General features: G+C 44.3%; 1 protein-coding gene across 2 annotated transcripts in view; it reads left to right on the plus strand.

Annotated features, from left to right (window-relative positions):
- Window positions 1-17,359, plus strand: part of LOC111158844 (CMT1A duplicated region transcript 4) — a 39,308-nt gene extending 21,949 nt beyond the window's left edge. Inside the window, exons 1-3 of one of the 2 annotated variants that reach the window (XM_022521126.1) lie at window positions 1,754-1,829; window positions 14,534-14,608; window positions 16,525-17,359. In XM_022521126.1, the coding sequence (XP_022376834.1) occupies window positions 1,760-1,829; window positions 14,534-14,608; window positions 16,525-16,982 (603 nt within the window). In that variant the 5' untranslated portion in view covers window positions 1,754-1,759 and the 3' untranslated portion in view covers window positions 16,983-17,359. Of the gene's footprint in view, window positions 1-1,753; window positions 1,830-14,533; window positions 14,609-16,524 lie in introns of those variants that run through there. The other variant, XM_022521127.1, reaches the window with a different exon arrangement.
- Window positions 17,360-17,561: the final 202 nt, after the last annotated feature.

Raw genomic sequence — 17,561 nt, forward strand, 5'->3', positions numbered from 1 at the left:
TCATTGTCTTCAACAGGAAAGCAGACTCAGAAAGATCTTTTTGGGTCATGAAATGCTTTTGCCTGAATTAATTGCATCACCCTAAATATGAACGGGACAGGACGTTTCTCATCCTGGATGCAGGAAAACCGAGGTTCAGAAAGATTAAGTAACTTGCTCAAGACTGGACATACAGAAATGAAGCTGGATTTTTCAAACCAGTTCTCCCGACTCCAATTCTGTGCTCCACCCTGTGTCCCTTTTAAAGTTGTTTGCATACCTGAGTCTCCAGGTTATTCCTACTGGGAATCTGGCGAGACAACTTGGCCCAGTTTGCTCATTAAGTCATTCTAGACCAGGGCTGCAGTGACCTGAGAAGAGAAATAGAACCCATCTGGGACAGGGGATGTCAAAGCTGAAGTTTGCACGGTAGATATGGCTGGTGATATTGGAGAGTTAACACAGTGTTTGTGTAGGCATGTGTGTACGTGTGTGTATGTGTGTGTGTACTCTACGGGTGTTCTACTCGGGGTTATGTGTGTATGAGTGCATGTGAACACAGATGTCTCAGACCTGCCTGGGCTCAGAGATGATCTCTAGAGGGTGTCATTTTGGGGAGCAGAAGGTGTAAGAAGGGCTGTTGGGACCTGAAAGTTGGGATGGGATGGGTGACATGCGGGGACAGCAGGATGGCAACAGTTGTATTGGTGGGTGTCCTGAGCCCATCCTCTGACCTCTCACTACTCCAGTCTCTTCCCTGATCTTCAGCTTGGTTGTCCATTTTGAAGGAGACACATTTGGTTAATTTCTCCAGCCTGAAAATTGAACCACATTGCTTTGGCATTACAGAAAATATCTCAGTCCTGCCATCATGATGATGACCACAACCCAACCCAACCAGTGGGATCTTACCAATGGGACTAGGTCCTGTGCCAAGGGATTTATCTGAATTATCTTATGACAAAAAGCCTCATGGCCATCTAAGCGTAGTTCTTGTTCCTGCCCCTCTTGTAGAGATGAGCATGCAGAGATCAGGAGGTTGAAGTATCTTATTTCTGGTCATACAGCTAAGCAGCTGTGTGGACTGCCCTAAGCTCATGTTCTTCATTCTATGTCATACTTTGCTGGGAACAATTGTTTAATACAGAGCTTTGCCTTTTTAGGAACTGTGGCTAATTCTCTTATCAGTTGCCCTCTTGAGATGTTGACATACACTATGATATCACAGAAACACAACAAGAACAACAATGAGAGAGCATGTCCTGTGGTGCTGCATGTGGGTGGACCTCAAAGGCCAGGCCTTCATTGGGCAGAGGATGTCCACACAACACACTCCATGAGGGGTCTGTTCCCGGATCTTAAAAGCATTTGACGCATCCCTCCTCCATGCCAAGGAGACACATTACAGCCCCCATTGTTTAATTGAGTTTCTGACTCAACAGAAACTCCTTTTGTCAGAACTTCAAAATTTCCTGGCATGTTACCCACACATATTTTCGATGTGGACAGCAATGATGTGTCATTGTATACTACTTGTGTATATTTGTGCCTAGAAAGATTCATTTGAGACTAGTAACTAAATATTTCTCCCCAATTTCAGGAGACCCCTCCCTCCTTGACCTCTGGGGATTGGCAGTTGCTATTTTCTCTTTCAACTGTAGGTAACGGTTTTCTATACATTCAACTGCCCATTTCCCCCAAAACTGTGCATATTAGTTATAATATATTATGTTTTACAAGTTTACCTTTCTCATTCTATTTTTCTCAGAAACCTAGTCAAATGAATTGCACCAGAGACTTGCAAGAACTTCCAGGTGGGAGAAGGAAGGACAAGAAGAGATTAGAAAAAGGTAGGCAAGTCTGGCCTTAGAACTTGACCATAGTTAGTCTTCAAAGCAGGCGACGTGTGGTCTGGCAGTTGACTGGAAATTAAAGATCTTACTTCTGTGCTTTAAGAAACACAATGTAGGAAGGGAGAAAGATCCAGCTAAGTAACAGACAGTGAAACAAATGGCCCTGGTAGTTGAGATACAAGAGGGTGCAGGGCTGACCAGCCTCCCAAGGGAAATGTCGCTGGACCAGCCCCTGGAAGGGAGACCAGTGGGGTGGGGAGGTATTGGGAGGAGCATGCATCTAATTTATAATCATTCTGAGGAAAGAAAACATGTCCGTGAAAAGGCAGTTACATCTGGCATCACAGATGGAAGATACCCCAGGTATGGCATCGGGTACAGGTGAGACCTGACCATGTCTGGTGGGAGCAGAGGGGACGGAACACGTGCTGGACCGGATAGGAATGCACAGGCACGTTGAGAGGGAAAGCAGAGTAGGGCTTGAGTTGGAATTGGGTACATTTAGGTCCTGTGAACTTTTTATATTAGTAAGGTTTCACTTAGCTTCTTCAGGAGACCGGAATCCTGGATGGTTGTGGCTCCAAGCGTTGTTCCTTCTGGGCGCTTCCCGTACAGTTTCTCATTTAATCTTTATCAAAATCCTGCAAGGGAAGTGTATCATTCCCATTTTATAGATGGGGAAACCCTAAGGCTCAGAGAGAGGGGACATGATTGCCCACTTGGAAGCAGTAAATGATGGTGCTAGGACTTGAACCCAGCTCTTCCCATGAACCATTTTCTGTTTGTCATATTTATCAGGGTGATGTCCCACCTTGGCCAATCAACCTTCTTTAGTAGTAGCTCTTATCAGGTTATTTAGTCCGTGGTTCCCTTTGTGCCCCCCTGCATGGGTGGGTAGCTGCCTGATGTTTGGATTTCCAAAAATTCTTAGAAATTCCAGGGGCAATTTTTGTGGCAATTGCAGGAACATTCATTTATCTAACGATTTTGATCCAAGTGCCTGGGGACAGAGAAATGTGATGAATGAGATCCCTGCTCTTATGGAACCAATCTGCTAGCTGGTTAAGAGAAAGTAAACAGATGAATAAATCATAGGATATATATCAGTTAGGGATGGTGTCATTCACAGAATTAAAATAGGAGATTTGGTAGTGATTGGTGGCTACTCTAGGTTGTCACAGGAGGACCTGAAGAATTCACACTTAGTCTGGATCCTGACTCGTAAGAAGGAAAGACCCACGAGGAACTCAGAAAAAAGTGTATCCCAGGCAGAGGCTGGAGAAGGACGCTAACATTGGAACAAGCTTGGTGGGCTTGAGAAGAGGAGGAAGGGCCAGTGTGGCTCTGCAGGGAGTGGTAGGGGAGTGTAACTAAGGCCAGAAGGGTAGGTGGGGGCTAGATCAAGGAGAGCTTTGTAGACCAAGGTAAGGTATTTGCATTATATCTCAGATGGCAGGGGGAGCCATTGGGGTATTGGAAGTGGAATGATTTAATCTGACTTACATTTAAAAATGATCACTCTGGGTCTTTGAAGAGGGAATTTTAAGGGCATAAGAGTGGAAGCAGGGAGACCAGTGAGCAGGTGTCCAGTGGTCCAGTGAATAGATGTTGATGTCTTGGACTAGGGTGGAGATGTAAAGAAGTTACATAATGGCAGAATGAACGGGGAGAAGATAATGAATTGGATGTACTAAGTGAAGAAGCAAAAGGAATCATAGACAACCTTGACATTTTTGAATTGAATGATTTGGCGAACGATGGAAAAGACTAGAGAGGGAAATTTTAGGGAATAAGGTGGAGAGTTGGGCTTGAACCACGACGAGTTTGAGGTCCTATTAGACATACAAATGACGATGTAGAGTTGGCAGTTAGATATATATGTTGGGTCTTTGGGGAAGCGGTCAGGTTAGTGGTAAGATTTGGCAAATCGATGAGCTTTGAGGCCACAGAACTCATTGATGTCATCCTGGGGACAAGTGGAGATACAAAAAGAGAAGTGAGCCCAGAAAACATCAGTGGAATCTGAAAATGAGGGTGACAAGTGAAATGGGAGGAAATCAGGTTTGTATGATGTCACGGAAGCCAAGTAGGAAGATGTTTCAAGGACACAAGGACACAAGAGAGTGGTCAACTATTACCCATAACCATTGTGTTTTGGAAGATAAGAGGGGGAGGAGTCTGGAGTGCAGTGGAGAGATGTTTTTTGATAAGAATGTGGACACTTTATCCATCGTAGTTGGAGGGAAGGCAGTGTGCGTGCATCATTCGTGAGATGATGAAGAGGCCACTATTGATAATGGGGTGATGATAATACAAAGAAGCCAGTGTGCCAGAAATTGAAGTTGCCAGCAGCTGAAGGACAGAGGCTGGCAACAACCAGGTGGTATGGGGTGGTATGGTGTGATAGGATGAGCTTCAAAGGAGAAGGGAGGAAAATGGTTTGAGAATGGCAGTGGGGAGTAAGGAAGATGAATACCATCCTCCAGGTCCAGAAACTTGTGGGTCCACAGGGGAAAAACAGCCCTCCCTCGAGAGAAGAGAGGACATGTCCTTTGGTGATGATCCAACAAAGCATTTGTTGCAGAAAAGTCCCAGGGATGTATAGGGGTGGGGGTATCTCCACATTTCAGCTTCTTATCCTCAGCTTTTCAGATTTTGAGCACAGTTTTATCAGTTTACTTAAGGCTCCAAATGAATCCAACACCTTTTGATTCCTGACAATTTTCTTCATGTAATGTTGTAAATGCTATTTATAACAGGGTCATGTTTGCCTTCTGCCAAGAACACAGGGTAAGGACAGATGTTCTACCTGGGAGGGTTAGAAAAGATTTCTCTGAGTGGTTGAGTTATGCTCTGGTTTTTGGGAGACATGCAGCTCCCCAAAGTGGGGAGTGAGAAGAAGGCTCAGGACAAAGGCAGTGGTACATGTCTAGGGCTTGGCCAGTGTGGGGGAATAGGGAGGAGTTGAGTGCACATGTGTCTCTATGTTTGTGTGCAGGGGAGAATCATAGTGATAGGAACCTGGATTGGAGGCTTTTCTGGGACCGAATTTTAAGGAAGGGGCATTCTTGGAAATAGGTAGTGAATATTTTTTGAACAGAAGTGTGACACCATCGGAACCTCCTCAGTTGTTTTTCTCTCATTAGAATGTCATGCCTGGAGTAGTGCTTGAATAATCCCTCAGTAAATATTTGTGGAATGGATGAATGAATATATTTATAAATGATAATTCTTGTGGCCACCATATGGAGGATAAGCAAGAGGGAAAAAGAATAGGGGTGGGAAGACATTTAGAGAACAGAGCCTGAATTCAGGGTGCGAGAGGGTAGGAGGAATTGAGTTTCTACGTTGAGTCTCAGGAAGGATGAAGATGTCATTGGCAGATACCAGGCATGGAGATGGAGGAGATGTTTGTGGAAGTATGGATGTAATAGCAGATACTGACTTAGTTTCAAACAGATGAAAGACAAAACACTTAGAGAAACTTGTTTAATATGCTGTTAGAAATAAGTATCTATTCTCAGAAGAGAGATGGGTTCTTGGAACATGTTTTGGTTAACTATCAAGGTCCTAGTGGTACCAAAGTGGTAGAGTGATACGGTTTTGGGGAAGTGATTTTGACCACACTCAATGGAAAATGATTAATAATTCAGGATGCCAATATAATAATTTATAATGGGACATATACCTGAGTAATTTGATATGTCAATTTTCAGAAGATTGCTGAGTCAACAAGAGCAAAAGGGACCACTTTCATCAACCTATATAACCAGTGAAACCCCCCCTTTCTATTCAGTCACTTTTTGGAGAACAAATATGGATGTTTCCAAGTTCCTGGCACCCTCCCCTTTTGTACATTGCTGGAAGAAACTTGTAAACTTTGGAAAGATCTTTTTCATACTTCCTTGCTTTCTCACTAGAAAATATGGCACACAATTTGACAATTTCTTGATGACTCAGGGACCTTATCAAGAATATATATGATCTCAGTTGGGAACGATATTGCTGGGATGGTCTCATTACCGCTGGAGGGTGGAATGGGGATTTGGAATTGGTGGCCCTTCACTAAAAGGTTCATGCGCTTTGTCCTTTTATGGGGAATTGGTATGCTTTTTGAGGTTCTTTGGTTCCTTCCACAGTCACCCAGGGTCTTGACAGTTGGCTGGGATATTTTGTACCTTCTTTGTTTGGAGACAGTTGTTGACTGGCTTCAGTTGGCTCCTACACTTTGAGCTCTAGGCACAATACCTGGAAAATTTAGAGTATTTTTCATTGATCTCATTGCTAGCTCCTTGATAACACATACAGTCTGAAAGCATTGCAGCTTGTGGGCGGCTTTTGGGGAACAACTTCCTGTGCACAGCTGGTCTTGTCCCCAAGGGAGCTGATTCTTTTTAACTTCTCTCCTGACCCTTCCAGATGGGGTGGCGGGATGGAGGGAGGAGTTTAGCTACAGTTCTTCTGCCTGAAGTCTGCCTCATTTTGGCACTGGGAGCCATCACTCACAGATTTTGTATTACTTTCTGACCTCATCATGATGGGTTGTGCTCCAGTGAACGACAGACCTAGGAGATGGTAGGACCCCTAGGGACTATGGCCACAAATATCCCAATTGCTCTTTGTCCATGAAGACAGGGGAGCAGGGAGGACACAAATCACCTCTCAGCATTGAGAGGAGAGTGGTTTTGGCAGTACTGAGATCTTTGGGAGACTAAAAACCAGCAGCCAACATTTCCTGAGCACCTTGCTATATACAGGTTTATAAACAACAGAAGGGCACCAATGAATTCTCCATTTTAAAAGACACTGCCATCACTTACAGCAGCTAAAATTGGAATACCTTAAAATCCCCAAATGCAGGCATGATTCATAATAGGTCATTCACTTGACGGATCACTAAGCAGCCTCTAAAATAACCATGAAGACTTTAAGAACATGAGAAAATACAATCTTTTTAAAAATTTTTTATTTTTTATTAACATATAATGTATTATTAGCCCCAGGGGTACAGGTCTGTGAATCGCCAGGTTTACACACTTCACAGCACTCATCATAGCACAAACCCTCCCCAATATCCATAATCCAACTGCCCTCTCCATACCCCCCTCCCCCCAGCAACCCTGTTTGTTTTGTGAGATTAAGAGTGTCTTATGGTCAATCAGAGAAAGACAACTATTGTATGCTCTCCCTGATATGAGGAAGTTGAGAGGCAACGTGGGGGGTTTGGGGGATAAGAAAAGAATAACTGAAACAAGATGGGATCAGGAGGGAGACAAACCATAAGAGACTCTTAATCTCACAAAACAAACTGAGGGTTGGGGGGGGTGGGGGGTGGGGGGGTGGGTAGGGAGAGGGGGGTGGTGTTACGGACATTGGGGAAGGTATGTGCTATGGTGAGTGCTGTGAAGTGTGTAAACCTGGTGATTCACAGACCTGTACCCCTGGGGCTAATAATACATTATACGTTAATTAAAAAAAGTAAAATAAATAAAAAAGATAAAAAAATTAAAAAAAAAGTATTATGGTTTGTCTCCCTCCCAATCCCATCTTGTTTCATTTGAAAAAATACAAACTTCATGTTAGGACAAAAATGATGGATTTAGAAGGATGTGTACATCCTGTGGCCATCACTATGTAAGCCAAGAACGAGAGCACTCAGATAAATGTTGTGTATTGGCAAACAGGATCGTGAAATTAAAAAAAGAATATTTTCCAAACTTTCTACAGTGCTGGTGTATGATTTCTGTTACGAGGCCACATGTAAATAAAAACAGCAAGATCAACTGGCCATCACTGACAGGACACATGCCTTGAATTGCTCTTCTAAGAAAGGTGATGATTTGTTCTGATTCCTCCCCACAATCTGCCAGGGCACGAGGGGGCTGACCGCATTCAGGAAGGAGTATGGGACTATGCTAATCAGATAGAACTATTTTAGCACAGTATTGAAATTAGCCTCCTTAACCCCACGGTCCACCAGTAATAGCGCTGAGTACCCATCTTCAAAGCTCTCCTTCCTTGGCCTCGGTCCCAAACATCACCTCTTCCTTTTGCTTCATTTCCATTTTGTGTGTTGTGTTAGGACCGAGGTTGTCGCTCAATATGAACGAGGGGATCTGGTACGAAGCACAGTCAGTCTCTCAGTTTTCAGGAGGACGATTTGTTGGGATTGTGGTTCAGGTAGGGAAAACTCAACCCCCAGGCGTTCGAGAATTTTGATTTAATTATAATTCAGAGTTGTCTGTGACCCAAGGGCTGGGTGCAAGCCACGGGCGATGAGTGGATTTTCTCACATGTTGGCACGAACTGGGGTAATTATGTGATGCTACGGACATACTGTCAATAGGCTGATGGAACAAGTGAATCCTATAGAAGGCAGCTACTTTAGTGTTTTGCTTCAAGGCCACGTCTCAAATGCAACTCACCTTCTTCAAAACAAATGCTGGCCTGGGTTCCTGGTGCTCTGAGCATTTCAAAAGTGGGTGGCCTGGCCCATTGAGGAGGCCAGTCCTGGGAAATGCCTGCCTATTTCCCCCATGTGTTAAGTAGGTTCACAATGCCCCATTGTTCCCGTGAAGCAGGACTTCCTTTCTCTGATTGATTAAACATCGCGGGGCCCACATTTTCATAGTCCCATGGCTCATGAGGCAGCTGCCAGGCAGAGGGAGGGTCTCTACGCACAAACTGCTGACGGCCTTTCATATTTGGTTTCCTGAATAGGAAATTATAAGACTATTTCTTGCTGCCTGTTTTTCCACATCTGTCCTACCTGTCTAGCTTATCCAGGCACAGGTGTCCCCAGAATGTCCATGAAAGGAAAGGTTGAAAAGCTCTCCTAGGATAATGCCTGTTTGGCTTGTTCTGGAAATTTGATGTTAAGATTAGGAACTTGAGGGACACCTGGGTGGCTCAGTGGGTTAAAGCCTCTGCCTTCAGCTCAGGTCATGATCTCAGGGTCCTGGGATCGAGCCCCACATCGGCCTCTCTGCTCAGCAGGGAGCCTGCTTCCCCCTCTCTCTCTGCCTGATTCTCTACTTGTGATCTCTGTCTCTGTTAAATAAATAAATAAAATCTTAAAAAAAAAAAAAGGTTAGGAACTTGAGCTACAGATAACATGCCTACATGTGCTTTGTGCCTAATGGGTCTTCATATTATATCTTAAGATGGATATTTTAATATTTATAACTGAGTAGACCTTGGGTTAAATATAAAATTCAGATCCGTAGCTCTGCCGGATAGGTATACAATGGCCTGTGATTCTTCCTGTAGTGAATTTGTAAAGTGTTCCTTCAGCCAGCTCAGCACTGTGGTTCATATGCAGAAAGGATACCATTTGGAAATAGCCTCTATGATCTGCAAACTGGAAGAAGAATGTGGACCCTGAGCACACCACTCAACATTTGACAACACTGAGGCTGGCATTTAAACCATGCCCTCTGGCCATCATTTCCCTTGTCTTCCAAGACTCAGCACAAACACATCTTCTCTTCTCCAATTTGTTGTTTGACATCTCTCCCCACCCAGGCTGAGCTAGGAAGCTTGTGGTCTGTCCTCCTCAAAGGGCTGCGAGTTCCTTGAACCAAGGCTATGCCCGATTCTGTTTTGTGTCTCCAGCCCTGACTGCGGTACCTGGTACGTGGGGATGCTCAGTAACCCTCTGCAGAGTGCCTCCTGGGGCTTACCTTGACCTCTGCACAGAGACTTCTCTGTTTTTGTTTTTGTTTTTGTTTTTTTTCTTGAGGATGAAGAAGACTGATGAGGATTATTCTTGTTTGATTTGTTATTGGCAGAGAAAACAGATCTGCCTTGTAAGCCTTTGACATTGAGGAGAAATGACCCCAAAGCAAGGGGTGAACGTGGAGAATTCATAAGTGTTTTGGGTAAGCACAACCTGCATATATTAAAGGTATAGTGCTTGGAACTCGGTGTTGAATGAATGCCTGTGTGAATGAACTGATATCGCTTGGCCATAGGTACTTGGACTTTATTTCCACTCTGTCTCTCTCAAGGCACATGCATAATCGTTAGAGAAAATGTGTAGAGGACAGATGCATTTTCCAGAAGCAGTGTATCCCCCTCCCACCCACCATAAATGGTGATTCAGTAATGCCAGGTCTGTGTTTTAGATGTTGGGCAATTCTGATTAGACTCCCACCTCCCCACCCTAGATGTAGTTAGAGACAATTGCTTCACCCAGAGAGAGGCATGGTCTATATCAGAACATGCTGACAACTACCAATTAGGCTGTCCATCAGGTATAACTTAACAGAGTGCAGTAATGGGCTTGTTTCTTTGGAGTTTGGAGTGTATGTGTTCGGGGAGGGGTAGAGATGAGGATAGCAAGCGGGCCAGCATATTGTTATATATAGAGAGGGGGAGACTAGCTTGCCTTTCCCCACTCTCACTCTCCTCTCTTAAGAGTTCTAGGTTTCCATATGTACCCCATCATCAGTGTCCTTAAAGACACATCAAACCATTACAATGTGTGTATCCCCCTAGAACTGAACAGGTAGAGGTAAGACTATGACAAGGGTTTCCATAACATCCATGGGATGGGGCAGGGTAGTGAGACGGAGAGAGTCATGATGAGGCAGGGTTAATGGGAAGCTTGTTGGATGTGCACTGTATTTCCCTGGAATGCAGGAGGTCAGAGCATGCATTTGGCCTATAAGAGGGGGGCTGTCTGTGTCTCCTGGGCAGGCCACTTGGGATGGACACAACACATCAACCGCACACTGTACCAAGTTGATTTCTGCCCAGGAACATTTCTGCTGATCTTAGAGATAAACCTTCCAAGATGCTAATAACCTAAGTGGCAGCTTCCTCTTCAGCCAAAATAAATGAAGAGTAGCCAGAGGGCAGAAAAGGAAACAGAGGGCAGGGGAGGATGTGTGAGGTGTGGGGGTAGATGGCAGGCAGAGGTGAAACAACACCCCACATCAGTTTCCTGTTTGGGAATTTGTTCTCCTTCTGGGGCCAGACACGACTCTTAGGTGTGGCTCAAGGAGAAGAGTGGAAGATGAGAGGTAAGCAAGATGAGATGCCTGCAGCGTGGAGCAGGGGAGAGAGGAGATAGGCTGAAAAGAGGAAAATAGGTCTAGTTTCCAATGGAGCACAAGGCCCTCGTGTTGGCTTGTTTTTGGTGTGGACTCCTTTGCAGGACTGAGTTTCTGAGGCTGATTTCAGAGGAAGTGAGTCATTGAAGATCTGGCTATACCTTGAGCAAGTTCATCCTTCCATCCTCTTATGTTATCACTGTGTCTGATGCTCAGAGTTCCAAAACAAGGATGCAGAAGGACCTTGCTTTAGAATCCACACAAATGTTTACTGGTTACTAGTTCCATGATATGCTCTATCCAGTGTTTGGATGGATGGGTGGATGGATGAGGTTCTGGTCAAATGAGATGAGGGGGTATTGCATAGCGATGTCCCTTTTGGAAGGTAAAAGAGCAAGGTAGCATATTACAGGCTCTTGAAAAGTCCTGCACTAAAGGAATTTATTGAACAGATCATTCTTCAAACTTCCCTGACTGAGGCATGCCTGCTCTGTCCCCTGGATTAAACAATCTACGTAGCCTTACAGGGTGGCTCTATTTCCCTACTCTTTAAATAACACTAATTAATGTCTTGAGAGATTCTTGCATTCTATGGGACATGGTTTAGGAAACACTGGATTAAGATAATGTTTTGCCCATCATGAGCATGCAAATAGCATTACTTCCACAGCATTAGTGGGCTAGAAAGTCTGAGTGGGGTTGACTTGTGTCAATGCACTCATCCATCAGTCCTGCCTGGAATCCACAAAATCCCTTTGCAAGATGGTTTCCTGAGATAAGGATGCAGCTTGTGGCCACAGACAGAGGGTGAGATTAGCTTTGGATGAGAATGCTATCCACAGCCAGTTTTCTTAGCTCAGTACTTAAAGGCTCTGGCTGTCCTTTGATCCAAGTAAATTCTGGTATTGGCAGGTAGTAGTGGAAATGCACTTTTAAATGTTTAAAGGCCGTTGATATTTAATACCATGTATATTTATACATATATACCCAAGGATCCTTCAATGAAAGTATGTCTTAAAATTGCAAAAGGACTAAATGATCCCCCAAACCTGTTTCTTATTTCTAAGTAATGAATACCCTACAAATCGTCAGTGTTTCTTGATTTGGTTCCTAGAACAGTGGTTCCCGACTTTGCTGCACACTAGAACCAAGCTTTTAAATTCTGATGGCTGTATTCCATTCCATTCCATTCCAACTAAATCACAGTGCTGCAGATGGGAACCAGACATATGAATTTTTAAAAGATCCCCGGTAATTCCAATATGCAGTAAAGTTGGAGGACTGCTGGTTTAGAAGCACTTTAGTTTCTGGACAGTTTATTATAACAACCATAACCTCTGTGAGAGGAACAGAGCAGAGAGATAACGGAGGTCCTAAGACATTAAGGAACATGATCAGGGTCACAAATCTGTGACAGATTCTAGGTAAGTGTCACTCCTTTGAATTTATTTAAGCCAAGTGCAGCATATCAGATGAGGTTCTGGAAATGGTGGGACAAGAGATGGGTTGGGGTGGGAAGGGCTGGGCTTGAAAACCCAGTGGATTGAACATAAGCCTTTGTGCCTGTAGGAGAAACAAGAAAGCCACTTCAATGTTATGCCTCCTGCCCCTCCCATCAATGCTGTTTCTGTCTGTAGACTGCTGGTTTGCATTTCATTTATAGGGAGACAAAAATGGAACCTTTGTGCCAGAGTTGAAGGAAATTATAAAAGCCCACAGCTTGTCTTCAGACTTAATGTCAACTATTTTTCTCCTTTATTTTCAAACAAACAAGTCCTCCCCATGAGTTCTGAGGCCATCTCAAACATTCCCTGCCTTGGGTTTGTAGTTTCCTGGTTCCTGCATCAGCAGGTATAGCAAAAACCTACTATTCTGTAAGACTGTTTATGAGCCACAGAAGACTATTGTAGGGGGTCCCGTGAGATATGGTGAGAGGCTTTGGGCAAGATGTTGGGTTATATGAATGCACGTGGGCATTGAAACAAACGGTTTGCTAAGAACTGAGCCTCTTTGAGGCTTTGGGGTTTATTAGCTAGAAACTTAGATGCAAGGATAAAAGTCCTTATCCAAACCCCCCAAATATCATGAATTCAAAACATTTCCCCATCATCTGGTACGATGGATGAATCCTATCATACATTTCCAAAAGTTCTGCTGCATGGCAGATAAGTCAAGAAATCTCTTCCTTTGGAGGTGAACAGGCGTGCTGGGTGAGCCCTGGGGTGACAATCTCTTCATTACTGGGGACTTGGGATAAGTGGTCTGCAATCCTGAGATCCATGGTGGGCCTTCGAAGGAGATATAGAACTTTCTTTTTTTGTTGTTCATTATTACCTGAAGTTGTAGGCTAGAGGTCCATGTGAACATTATTCTTCTCTAACCTCAGAAAAATGATACTGTGCATTCTCCTAAAAATTTATTGTCATGAAAGACTGCCACTAAGACAGAACAGTAGGGACTTCATAAGGCCTGGATCTGAGCAGGTTTGACAAAAAGTAACTTTAAAAAAAAAAAGAGTATGAATAAATGTTTAGGATGCGCTATCCTTTGTTAAGTGTGTTATAATAAAATGTTGACATTGGGAATAACTTACTTTAGAAATATAGTGGGATTTAAGGTTGGCCATGTAAGTAACATACTTCCTTGGTTAGGAGGAAAAAAATAGGTGGAAAACCTGGGAATTTGCTTATCTCAGGGGAATGTTTCACACACCAGCAGGTCAACCCCTGCAGATGCTGCAGTGGAAAGAAACACGTGGGATCATTATTCAGTTAAAGCAGCGTTACTCAGTGTGTGGTTCTCAGACCAGCAGCCTCCCCTGGGAGCTTCTTGGAAATGCACATTCCCAGGTCTCCCAAGCAGATCTGCTGAGTCAGAGTCGCAGGGTGGGCGGGCCCAGGTGTCTGCTTGAACAAGCTCTCCAGGCAATGTTAGTGTTCACTAAAGTTTGAGAAGCACTGCTCTAGACTGGAGGTTCTCCAAGTGTGATCTCCTGACCCATAGCACCAGCATCACCTGGGAACTTAGGAAAAACCATCTGAGACTTTCTTCACTGGACATTCACAGATGTTGGTAGAAATGTTCCACGGCATTTCAAATGTTCAAGGTCCACAGAGATGGCCAGACAGAACTTACAAAATAACGAATTCTTGGCTAAAAATTCCCAGATGCACATTTACCAGTCTTAGAACTGGAAAGGACCTACAGAGACCTCCTGGACCTGTTTCCTGTCACTAGGGGTTAATAATAAAACCTCAAAGATGGTCAGCATTTCCCTCCCCACTAATGATTTAGAACGTTGATGGTCGAATCAGGAACTCTGGAGGTGGGGCTCTGCACCCTGGGTTTTAACAAGCCCTCTAGACAGGTGCATCCTACAGTTTGAGAACCACTAGACCACACTTCCCATCAAACTGCCCACAGGTGTGATCACCTTCCCCGAAATGCTAGCTGAGAAGTGCAGCCAGGAGACAGAAACTTGGCCCAGTAACATGACCATGCGTGGATGCTGGTAGAGAAAATGATGTTTACTTTGACCTCTTGTGTTGAGCCCACGTAGCCCCTCCCCAGCTCCGTGGAAAGTGCGTCCTCTTCTCTCAGTTCACTCTGTGCTAGCCCTGGCTAACAAGTGTTATTTTTCCCAAGGTCTTTGGGCCTTCGATGTGAAGAACTCTTTAGTGATGGAGGTGATCGATGCACGAAAGATAAAGACAGAAGAAGGTAGGGCTTGGGACCTTAGCAATGGGAGCTCCTGCTGCGAGCTGCGAGCTAAAGCTGAGAGATCTGGGGTGGGGAGACATAGAGGTGGGGCTCGGGGTGGCACTCTTGTTATGCAGGTAGAAAGTATACAGCATGCCGGGGGCATGAAGGAGGACTTGTTGCTCATTTTGTTCCAGACAAATATAGTTTCACCTCTGCCAGATACAAGAAAATGCCTCAACCTGCAAGATACTTTGTATTTTTTTAAAAACTTTATTTATTTATTTATTTTAAGATTTTATTTATTTATTTGACAGACAGAAATCACAAGTAGGCAGAGAGGCAGGCAGAGAGAGAGGGGGAAGCAGGCTCCCTGCTGACCAGAGAGCCTGATGCAGGGCTTGATCCCAGGACCCTGAGATCATGACCTGAGCTGAAGGCAGAGGCTTTAACCCATTGAGCCACCCAGGCGCTGCTTAAACTTTATTTTTAAGTAATCTCCATGGACCCAACGTGGGGCTTGAACTCACAACCCCTAGACCAAGAGTCACGTGCATACTCTACTGACTGAGCTATCCAGGCACCCTGAGATCTTGGCATTTTGGGTTTGCTTGGAGGAGACGAAGAAGAACCATCGAGTCTGCATTTGGAAGCTTCAATGTGCATTTTTTTTTTTTTTAATTTAGTGAGAGGTGATGTCACACATCTTGCCTTAGGCAGAATAATATACAACTTTTGCAGGGAAATGAAGCCTTTCACAACACATTCTTTACTGACAGATCTATCCCTAGATGAGCTCCAGCTCCCGAACATCCACAAGGCAGCCTGGGAATAACTGTATGATCTGTATTTTCTCTGATTATGCCCAATGATAGTGTTTTTCATGGAATTTACATTGAAGATGGCAAGATCAACCTTTTAACTTCCTTGCCTCCCAAACCCCTATTGAAATGACCAAAGTATGCATCATTTGAGAAAACAAGGAATGTAGCACCATCAGGAGAGAAATCATGAGGCATTTCTGCTAGACAGAGTGAAGTTGTGGAGGGAAGAGGGAGGGAATGACCTTCCCATGATTTGGTATCTACAAAGGAAGAAGCTTGTTAAACTCATAAATAGAATTTTCTAAGAAAGCCTCCCTACCCCAAATACTCAAAACTTCTGGCCAGCACTATAGTGAAAAGCTTATAGATTTCTGAGCACATTAGATTTGAGTTCAAACCCACCGTTCACTAGTTATGCAAGCTAGTTGGCCTCAAGCTCATCCTCAGTTAACTGGGGGATTAAACAAAATAGTACAGGAAAGGAGACATAGCCAAAATGTTCATAGTTACCATTTACTGATTATTATGTGCCAGGTACTGTGCGAAAAGCTTTACATTTCCTTTAACCCACAAAAGGCTCTATGAAATTGATTATATTCTAACCATGATTTTGCACTGAAAGCAACTAAGGTTTAAAAAGGCTAAGGGGTTCCCCAGGTTCACAGGGATTGCATGGGTATAGAAGGAATTTGGGCTCAACCAGTCTAATTGCAGAGCCCATGTTTTCAGGCCCTAAGCTGAACCATTCCAAGCCCTTAAAATATATTGCTTTATTTAATCCTTACAGTGGTCTCTTGGTAACAACTTTTGTTGGTAGAAAAGAAATAGAAGGTCTGAAGCCTTATACAAAGGTCTGAAGCCCAGCCTGCTGGACTCCCAAGTTCCCCACCCTTTACCACCATGCTGTTTTTTAATTGATATACCCCATGGAATGTCATTCAATCTCCCATCTTTGGCTTTGATTTTATTCTCACTGAATACAAGGGTTGTAAGACCAATTATGCATGACGGGGAAAAGTTCAAAACGTGGTCCCAATACCCTCCAGTTCTTCAAAGAACTGGATTATTGTAGACAAGCTCCTGTAAATCACCTGTCTTTCTCTTTGCTGGTAGAACTCACAGAGAACATCGGGCTTCCCCTGTGTGTGCTTGAGAAACACAATCCTTGGCCAGCCTATGTGACATATATGTCCCCGATGGTGAAGAGACTCATTGAGAAAAGCAAAGCTAGAGATCTGGAATGCGCGCAGGCACTCGAGGAAAGCCAACGGACATTGAGGCAGAACAAGCTGGCCAGCATCACGCAGCTGAAAAGGAAAAAGTCATCTAAGGGCCCTGGAAACTTGATGTTGAAGGACATGAGGTCAGAGACCATGTTATCAGTGTGGAGCTCCTACTCCGTACCGGCCACAGGTCCCACCGCTATGCCAGAGCCAAGGCACTTCCATACGGATTCCAGAGAAAATCCCACTGCAAACTATAACAAGATCATCTTCTCTCGAAAACCCATGATGAGGCTGCTTCCGTACAGCTCCCTTCTAGTCAGCAAAGAGAAACATTCAAGTGTTTAGCAGGGAGCCCCTGCAGTCATCTCCACCCCTCCACCAAGATCGTACAGTAATTAAGCTCCATGTGCTGCAAATTTCCCTATGTCCTTTAAATGTGAACTTGTCCCTGCTTGTGCAGAGGTTGGCTGAGATAAACCAGATCTGAATGTGGGCCGTGGGTGGGCAGGTATACCCCCTCCAGCATGACAGTCAGATGGGGTTGGGAAACCCCACGCCCCAGTTCCTGCCATATATGCTTAGAACCTAACTGAGGATGAATGAGTTCCATTCCAGGCAGGACACAGAAACCACACCGGTTACTAAACCAGAGGTAATCCAATAGAAAGAATTACTAACCAGGTAACTGGAAAGGTGGGATGAGAACCCAGTGGTATTAGTGGAGGCAGCCACGTGCAAGGAAGCAGTTTTCCCAAGGCTGGGGGAGCAAAGGCAAGATATTGGACTTATTAAAAGTTAGGCATTTGGAGAGTGGGCATGTGGGCTCAATTTCAGATTTTTGAGACTGGGCAGGGTGGGGGATACTCCTCAGTGGGTTCTGGTGTCCTTGAGCTTGGAGGAAATTTCCAGCAGGGAGGGTATCTC

This window comes from Enhydra lutris, unplaced genomic scaffold, assembly GCF_002288905.1.
Source record: "Enhydra lutris kenyoni isolate GAN:26980312 unplaced genomic scaffold, ASM228890v2 scaffoldscaffold63, whole genome shotgun sequence".
In the NCBI taxonomy this organism is placed as follows: Eukaryota; Metazoa; Chordata; class Mammalia; order Carnivora; family Mustelidae; genus Enhydra; species Enhydra lutris.